General features: G+C 35.7%; 1 protein-coding gene across 1 annotated transcript; it reads right to left on the reverse strand.

Moving 5' to 3' along the window:
* Positions 1-2687: 2687 nt before the first annotated feature.
* Positions 2688-7811, reverse strand: LOC131792842 (uncharacterized). The gene is made up of 3 exons (XM_059110250.2): positions 6590-7811; positions 5100-5619; positions 2688-4361 (listed from the first exon to the last, which is right to left on the reverse strand). Exons 1-3 carry the CDS (start codon positions 7624-7626, stop codon positions 4017-4019), a joined length of 1902 nt encoding a protein of 633 aa, XP_058966233.2. The 5' UTR covers positions 7627-7811; the 3' UTR covers positions 2688-4016.
* Positions 7812-9916: the final 2105 nt, after the last annotated feature.

Raw genomic sequence — 9916 nt, forward strand, 5'->3', positions numbered from 1 at the left:
TTTTGATCAATTGTATGAATATTTAAATAATAATAACTTGTTAACTGAATCACAATCTGGCTTCAGACCTATGTTTTCTACTGAAACAGCTTTACTTGAGGCTACGAATGAATGGCTATGGAATATCGACAACAGTCTCTTAAATGGGGTGATATTCCTAGACTTGAAAAAAAGCTTTTGATACCATGGATCATGCTATCCTTCTGGGAAAGCTTAAACTCTATGGGGTCAGTTCTCAATCTCTAAACTGGTTCCAGTCCTATCTATCTGATCGAAAGCAACAAACGTTCACTGATGGAGCTCAATCTGATTTCTGTAATATAACATGTGGCATTCCACAGGGGTCTATTTCAAGCCCTCTCTTATTCACTATTTATATTAATGATCTCCCTTCATGTGATTTGTTTTCAAAACCCAGATTGTATGCAGATGATACTACCCTTACCACATCTGCAGAAGACCCATGGGTCCTTGAATATAAAATGAATTATGATATGAATTTAATCCAGTCATGGCTGTCAGCAAACAAATTAACTTTAAATGTGAAGAAGACTAAATACATGCTCATAGGGAGCCAATTTAAGTTATCCCAAATAAATAGTGACTTCACAATCAAAGTCAATAACACTCCCTTAGAAAGAGTAATTGAACATAAAACCCTTGGAGTTCAAATTGATGAATCTTTAAGCTGGCGCCCACACATTCATACCATTTCAAAGAAAATATCCGCTGGTATAGCTATCTTGAGGCGTGTAAGTAATTTTATACCACTTGATACTAGAGTGAATATGTATAATGCACTGGTGATGCCATATTTTAATTACTGTAGTGCTGTATGGGGTAATATCAATAAGGGACTAGCAGACAATCTTCAAAAGCTGCAGAATAGGGCTGCTAGAATATTCACCTTCTCTAACTATGACGTTCGCTCAAGAGCTTGGCTTGGAAAGGCTAGAACATGTAAGACTTAAACAGTTGGCTGTGACAATGTATAAAATACATAATAATCTTTCCCCATCGCATCTGAGGCGGATCTTTACCAACACCTCAAATGTACTCTCACACAATCTTAGAAATTCTGAGCTAAATTATTATGTCCCCAGAACCAGAACTGAGTCTGCAAAAGGGAGCCTACACTACGGAGGATCTGTTCTGTGGAATAGGATTCCTTCTGAGATTAAAAAACTGCCTAGTTTGAATGTTTTTAAAACTTCGTTTCATGGGAAAGATTTCTCTGATACACCATTGTAACTCTTATTATTCATGATACAAGTTTTTGTATTTTTAACATTATAGTAAATAGCTCCTTGTTACTCATGATATAAGTTTTTGTTTTTGTTTTTGTATGTTTAACATTATAGTCAATAGTTCTTAAAATATTTTAGTATAATTTAAACACGATTCCTAGGAAGACCATGTAAAATGATACGATTTCGTGTATAAATAAAGATTGATGATGATGATGATGATGAAAAATTAAGTTTGTTTGTATGTTCCTATAACGCATACATGAAAGAACTTGATGTTGTTTTATATTACATATAGTCCTATTTCTTTTAGCTATATTTGTAAATATTGTACAGAATCGTAGTTAATAAGTTGTTCTATATTTTGTTTTCTCGGAATAAATTTATTGTCTTTTGCGTTCAAGTTAATTTGTCAATAATTGCACTCTGTTGAAGTAAAGCGTTCTGTTTTTGGTCACAAACAGAAAAAGAAAGGCATTACCTGCGCGAACTGGTAAGCAGACATGAAAATCTTTGTAAGCTTTCTTTTGTGGTCTAAGTGTTTCCTCCCTCTACTGTTTTAAATTTCTTTTCTTAATTTTAAGTTAGCTTCAAAATGAAGAAATGTAAAATGGTTTCCGTGTTTACATAGCCTGATGTAAACACTTGGGAGGTTGGGAGAACACGAGATAAGCATAGGAAACCACGACGCGAAGCGGAGTGGTTTCCAGCTTAACGAGTTTTCTCCCAACCTCCCAAGTGTTTACATCAGGCTATGTAAACACGGAAACCATTTTACATTTCTTTTATAAAATAACTAATGAAAGAGGAACGAAAACCGTGTTTACATACGCTCATGTAAAATGGTTTTATGGCCAATCAGAGCGCGCGTTCTATTTGAATTATTTTATAAAGTTTTTTCGATACCAACATATGCCTAGAAACCCACTTTACCAGTCAACTTTAACTTTAACAGTCAACGATACATTGACATCCCGGTACTTCCTGGCATAGAAGCCTGAAAATGAAGCTTTCCTAAACGCCTAATGAAAAGAGAGGACCATTTCCCTTACTGCTTTGCTTGTGGTTTCACTTTTTTATTTGAGGACCTGTTGCTCATGACTCGCACAAGACTACCACGCCGATTGGCTTCAAGCATTCTTATCTTATCTTACATATTCTCCACTTACCGGTAGTTTAAGACAAGTAGAGTTTTACTGTAGAGTTTTGTCTATAGTCATTGAAGGATTCACACAGAACTTAAGGTCAAAAATATGCCTTTGCTTATTTACTACTCACAAATTTTAAAAGAAGAGTAGGTGAGTGATAATTCATTTGTTTAATAAATTAATTACTTGAAATGTTCATTTGGTTTTGAACAACACAGCCCTTACATAGAATTAGAAGTAGCAAAACAACAAAACCTTTTTTTTTTTTTTTTTCATTTATTAAACCATTGAAACCAAAAACAAAAAAAATCTGAAGCAACCACACATTTCCTATTCATCTGATAATCAAGAACCATGAATACTGGTTAGCCATGTCCTAACCCTTAACTCCCAAGATCTCATTAGTAATTCTCCTTCCTGTCTACCATACAGTTCTTGTGATGTTTGTTTGGAGAAATTGGTATTGGATCAACTTAAAATCCCCTAATTGATACTTTTCTTTATTCTCATCTTTTGTCTACTTGATGTTATATTGATATTGTAAGGAGAAATTCTGTCTTGGTCACTTGTGGGAGTTTAAGGGTTAATTATAGAACTGTACTGATTTTCAAACAAATAATTTTCAAAAGAATTAAATATAGTTTTATTGCCTCCTTCACAAATACTCATTACAGTTATATCTGTTTATCATTCTATTCTATCTGTGTGCACATATAACCTTAAAAAATAACTTTCTATAACTTACAGCTCAATTCAATCATTAAAACTAATTTAAGTCTGTGCTTCACTATTTCCCCATTTCACTATCCATGATTATTTCTCTTCTAGCTGCCTATTAAACTCTCTGATAGCATATGAGCATCAAAATAAGAAATCAGTGACCCTAACCAGAATGGGGGATTGGAATTCTTAGAGTCCATCTGCCTTTTTGTTCTCTCCAACAGAGTTTTGGTAGTAAAAAAATCTTAAGGATATAACTGAGTAAATACAGAACACACCCACATACAAGAACATGTGGATTACTAACCTTCAAGCTGAAATTTTACAAATAGAGAAAATAAGTACAAAAATATGAACCAGATCAGCCTACCAAAATTAGAACGGCTCTTGTATGAAAAAAATATGAACATCAAAATAAGAAATCAGTGGCCCCAATCAGAAGAAGAGATTGGGATTTTAAGAGTAAATCTGTTATTCTATTGGTAATCACTCTGAGCTGAAACATTCATAAATACACTAATTTTTAATATATTAATTTTATAACAGTAGTTGTATCTGTTTATAAAACAGATAAGATATTATGTGCACCCTAATTGCTCAAAGATCAATTCATCAGTTCATTGTATCACTTACAATGGCTACATGGTTGTATTTATAAGAAGCAGAAGACTGTACTTTCTATCAGTTCACCCATGTACAATAACCCACTTGGGTTATTGGGAGAACACTTATAAAGCTTGTAACTAAATCATTTCTCTCATCTGATCACCTTTATTAACATTAATTAACATTAGTTTACAGATTGATTTGAAAATGTCATTTTGGGTATGTTAAGTCATCAGACTTTGGAGAAAAGCACCCTAGTAAAATAACAGAAAGTGCAATCTATTGCTTAAAGAAATTACTGCCAGTATCTATCTGTAGAGTCACTTTTCTCATTATGATGAGAGGCATCAGACCACATGCCTTTTTTGGTGTGGAAATAATGAAATAAATGAACCATCTTCAGCCTCTCTATCTCCATACCATCCATCAAAATGCGATCACAGATCTCCCAATCTTCTCCACCCCATTTGTTCTTGAATTCTTTTACATTCATTCCTCCAATTCTGTCCCAGTCACTTTTGTACATGCCCATCAAACCATACCCATAGAACTCCCAAAAGCCTACAGGACGATGAGCTGTGGCCCCACATGATAGGCGGATAAGCAAAGGGCTGTAAGCAATCTTACCCTGAACACAGTGCTGTATTAAAAGAAGAGGGCAGATTTACATGAGTAGAGAAGGTAAATGTTTGGCTTAATCTTGAAAAATATGAAGATTCTTTTGCTTCCTAGCGTTGTTGTAAATAAGCAACTCTTAAAGAAAGATGTTATTCATAATGCCCCAAGTGAGAGACAAAGAAAAAGTCTGAGTCCCCTAAAATGATTCAAACCTTTTGAGGTCCCATACTTGTGACAAAATAAATAACACCTCATTTAAGATACTCATAGATAATCAAGATAGATGATGATGACAACAGTGAAAGGTGATAAAAGTCAAAAGTAAGGTTTCTAACAATTTTAACTCCTTGCATGTCAAAAACAGATCAATATATGGCAATTAATTCTACCAAAAAGTAAATACACAATTAGAAAAACTGGTGTTAGGAATACAAGTTTTAAGGGGTGGGTTTGAGAAGAGGAAAGTGAAAGAAAGGAACAGTCTTGTTCTTCGATTCTTCCCATTTGTATCCCTCAAAAATTTGTGCTCTGTTTTCTTTCCAACACCAGCTAACCAGGTTATGGTAATTTTACCTGTGCCACTCACCTCAAATGTGATCTAATCACATGTATAGCATCAAGTAACTAAATATCAAACATTGTGCAATCAAGCACATGTCAGTTTCCCTGTACCTTTTGTCTTCATCTTTGATTAAACTAACCATGATCTACTGAAGGTCTTGGTTTATTATAGAGACTATTTATGACACTCTTGACTCACCTTTCTGACATCATCCAGAAAATGGTTGGGAATATCCAAATGAAGATCCATAACAAACAGTATTGAGTTTGGATTTGTAACCATATTAGCAGCCAGTTGTAGTCCCCAGGCTTTTTTAAATCCCTCTCGAAGTCTAACATGCTGATAATGTGGAATTCCACTCTTCTTCAGAGCTTCTTTCATGTCAATATCAACACCATCAAATTCAGTAACTACTATATTGAAATTGGAATCATTGGTTTTCTTGAATATTTTTGACATGTGATTCAAAAAATGAAGGATCCAACTTCCTTGTTTATTCCCAATGGTGAGAAGGATATTGATGACAGCACTCTTGTTCCATGTCACACCTTCAGGGGTGCATAGCACATGTGTATCCCAGGGTCTGTACACATATTCAGAGAATCTCACATGTTTCCCACTTGAAATTTCTCTAAGTTCCAATTCCACCAAATACCTGTCTCCTGTACCTTGATCATGATTTTGTTCCACATTCAAGATTTTCTTAAAAGAATACTTCCTACAGAAATCAAGAATGAATACCCAAAATTTTCAATCACAATAAGACAGGTTGAATGCTGACACACATTTCAATATAAGCTAATGGTGAATATCATTTAAAGAAACCCACTTGACTCCTTCCCAAAGGTCACAAGTGTTAAGTTGTATTCATGAGCCAGACACTCTCACAGCCCCTCTCTCCATTGATTTAGTCCAACTAACTATAAGATCACAAGAGAAACATCTCTAGACACCTCCTGAAATAGGGAGTCTCTCCAGACAGATACTATTTTTTTTCAGTTTATGGTGGATTGACCCCATTCCAAGTGTGTCCTCAACCACCTTCATCAGTTTGCAAGTGTATAATCAATAGAAACTACAACTGACACTTTCTACAATCTTCTGAATACTGTCAAAGAAAGAATGAACTTTAGGGGTGAGCTTGCAAAGGTGACTGGAGGCAACTTGGTACCAATTTTTCATATAACTGGTCTGGGGTGATCAATAGTAACCCTACATAAAACTGGTAAAAATTAAAGTAAATTTGACCATTCTCAGAGGAATTTTAGAACCTTCGTTACTCTCCTCACTGACTGCAATAAAATTCTTAGGATGTTTGTTCAAAGAATTTGGCATTGGTTGAACTAATAATCTCCTAGTTGAAATTTTTTTTTCATTCTCATCACTTGTCTGCTTTATATTGTATTGATATTGTAATGAGAAATTTGGTCTTGGTCATCAGTGGGAGTTAAATAGTTGAAAGGAATTACAACTACCCCAAGTATTTTTAGCTCTTACTTGGTGTAGAAGACACAGTATATGTCACACTATTGTTTTCATTGTTTTCTTATTCCCAGTTGTGATGAAATTCTATTGTGGCATATACTGTGTCTTCTACACCAAGTAAGAGCTGCATTTTTATACCACATCTCCTTCAGGAATTTTGTATTAAGAATACTCAGGAAAGAAAAAAAACTCAAGACAATTACCCGGGATGTTTGCTCTCTATCTGCCTCCAAACTTGAGACACAACATGCTTTGCTTCATCTTCATTCATCTTATCATTTCCAAAGCTTATAAAACCTTTTTCTTTATCCATCATACCTGCTGCAATGTCTGAAAAGTCATATGGGTAGACTGAGGTGTAATGGGTCTCCCACATTGCCTGGTATCTGTATAAAGGTTCCTTCACGATGTAGGATGGATTGTACTGACAAGGAGGGAATAAATATTTACTGTCTTCTTCTTTGATGAAGGGAAGATGATAAATTTCTGTACGATGTCTTACTTCTTCATTTATGAATGATGGATCCCGATGTCTAATGTGCATTGGGAGGATGTTAACTTCAGATGGCATAGGCTGAATCATAGCGGAGTATGACTTGACTCCATCAAACGGCTTTGAAGTCATATCATATTCAAATGCAGAGAGTAGATTTGACGGTATATCTCTTAGTTCGTCTTTCCATTTGGACGATCGCCATTTAAGGTGTAGAAAATTATCATTCCACCAGTGATGGTGGCCATGTTTTAGTAAAATTTCTGTATAGTAACGCTTTCCAGCTAATAATGAAATCGAATCTTGCTCGCGTGCACGGTTTAAACTTGTACCTGATGTTATATTTCCAATTAATTTGCTGTTTTCGGGATTTGAATCCAGACTCAACCATAGTTCTGACGATCCACTTGACTCTAAATGAAAATTGTAACTGCTAGATTCATCAGGAGTAAGAAATCCATACATTCGTAATCCAAAATTCACGAATTCCCTCGTGAAGTGCATTTGCAATCTTTTAGCTTTTAAACGAAGCACCGGGGCGTGAGGAAACAGTGGAAATTCTTTCAGCGACCGCATGTCCGAGCCACAGAGATCTTTCCAAACCGCGACGTTTAAACCTTTAGCATTAGCAGCCACTTGGTACTCATTCCTATTATTATTGTTGTTATGAAACCTTACCAAAATAATGACTATCGCTCCAATTACGAGAAGCATCAAAAGAAGTTTCTTTCTTTCTCTTCTCAACATTATTGTCAAAACGTCGCCTTGAATATTCACAATCTTAAGATATTGTCCTTGAAGATACCAAAAATCACAGATTACTCTCACTTCAGAGCTGACCGTGCTTGATACACGCGTAATACACGTGCGCAACGAAAGCACACGAATGGTAGAGATTTTAACATCGTAGCCTTCGAATATTGTAACATTGCCTTAACAGGTTAAATTCTCAAGTAGTACTTTGTGTAAGATGAGGTACGGTGTCCCCAGCAACAGTTAAGAGCAGCATCCCCAACCTGCAGCCAAGTGCAAAAAAAATTTTTGCAAGTGCCAGACCTTTTCTTCTGAGCCATCCACTCTCGAAAGTTAACTCTTTTCCTTAAAACTCGTCCAAACTAAATTACAAAGCAAGCATTTTTCACTGGAAATATTTCGACCTTTCCGGTTTAAATTTCCCATCCCACCCAGGTTAAATGTTCAAATTCCCCCCCCCGGTCACGGACGACAGTCAAATGCCTGTGTGTTACCCATGGGCTGGGGGGATGGAATGGAAGCTTCAAATCGATTTAATTTGCGCATTATCTCCAGCATCTGCTTTATTTGCGATGAAAATATGTAGTTACTTAAGCTGATTTAATCAGCCTAGCATTGTAGGTGCTAAACCGGCAAAAATCAAACAATGCACTCTCTTTATCAATAATTTTAAGGACTTTTCTCAGATGCAATACTCCAGACAGACAGCTACAAATCTTACACTTGATCTGGTTAACAGCCTCGCCACATCAGCGAGCAAGGTTCCTTCCAACCAGAGTTCCTGTTTGTAATTAACTGAACACAGCTTTGCAAGCACGCCCCACCGATAGATATCAGGGCCTACTCGGATGTCTCTCCAATCCTAAATAATTAATTCCGTCTACGACAACAAAAACCTAAGAGGTATCATCGGCATCAAAACCTTCCTTCTATGACCTGGCCCCAGAAGTTGACGAACTCGCTTACGGCGAGAATGTTGGCACATTCGCGTTAGGCCTTGATAAACTCGCTTGTGGCGAAAAGACCTGGCGCTACTTACCCTCCGCTCAAATGTTATCTTCAGATATCGAATAACACCATAACCAAGATTTACGAAATCTTTTCTCATCTTTTGTCTACTTGATGTTATATTGATATTGTAAGGAGAAATTCTGTCTTGTCTTAAAAAATAACTTTCTATAGCTTACAGCTCAATTCAATCATTAAAACTAATTTAAGTCTGTGATTCACTATTTCCCCATTTCACTATCCATGATTATTTCTCTTCTAGCTGCCTATTAAACTCTCTGATAGCATATGAGCATCAAAATAAGAAATCAGTGACCCTAACCAGAATGGGGGATTGGAATTCTTAGAGTCCATCTGCCTTTTAAACCCTCTGATTAAAAATACAAAAAATCTTGCTATGGCTTACTAACCAATTGTTCTCTCCAACAGAGTTTTGGTAGTAAAAAAATCTTAAGGATATAACTGAGTAAATACAGTACACACCCACATACAAGAACATGTTGATTACTTACCTTCAAGTTGAAATTTTACAAATAGAGAAAATAAGTACAAAAATATGAACCAGATCAGCCTACCAAAATCAGAACGGCTCTTATATGAAAAAAATATGAACATCAAAATAAGAAATCAGTGGCCCCAATCAGAAGAAGGGATTGGGATTTTAAGAGTAAATCTGTTATTCTATTGGTAATCACTCTGAGCTGAAACATTCATAAATACACTAATTTTCAATATATTAATTCTATAACAGTAGTTGTATCTGTTTATAAAACAGAAAATATATTATGTGCACTCTAATTGCTCAAATATCAATTCATCAGTTCATTGTATCACTTACAATGGCTACATGGCTGTATTTATAAGAAGCAGAAGACTGTACTTTCTATCAGTTCACCCGTGTACAATAACCCACTTGGGTTATTGGGAGAACACTTATAAAGCTTGTAACTAAATCATTTCTCTCATCTGATCACCTTAACATTAGTTTACAGATTGATTTGAAAATGTCATTTTGGGTATGTTAAGTCATCAGACTTTGGAGAAAAGCACCATAGTAAAATAACAGAAAAATGATATTTCTTGGAGCATAAACTCGAAGTTGAATGTAACTGCATTAGAGTGATCACCGAGACATGAGGCGTTTAACAGTTTCTCGATGGGATACAACATGTACAAACCCACGCTCTCCCCGTCCAGGACGAAGATCCGCCATAATCTCCCTAAAATCTAACAAGCCGGCTGTCAAAGATCTATTGTTAGGGACATGAACACCTCA

The sequence above is a fragment of the Pocillopora verrucosa genome, chromosome 2 (genome assembly GCF_036669915.1).
Source record: "Pocillopora verrucosa isolate sample1 chromosome 2, ASM3666991v2, whole genome shotgun sequence".
NCBI lineage: Eukaryota > Metazoa > Cnidaria > Anthozoa > Scleractinia > Pocilloporidae > Pocillopora > Pocillopora verrucosa.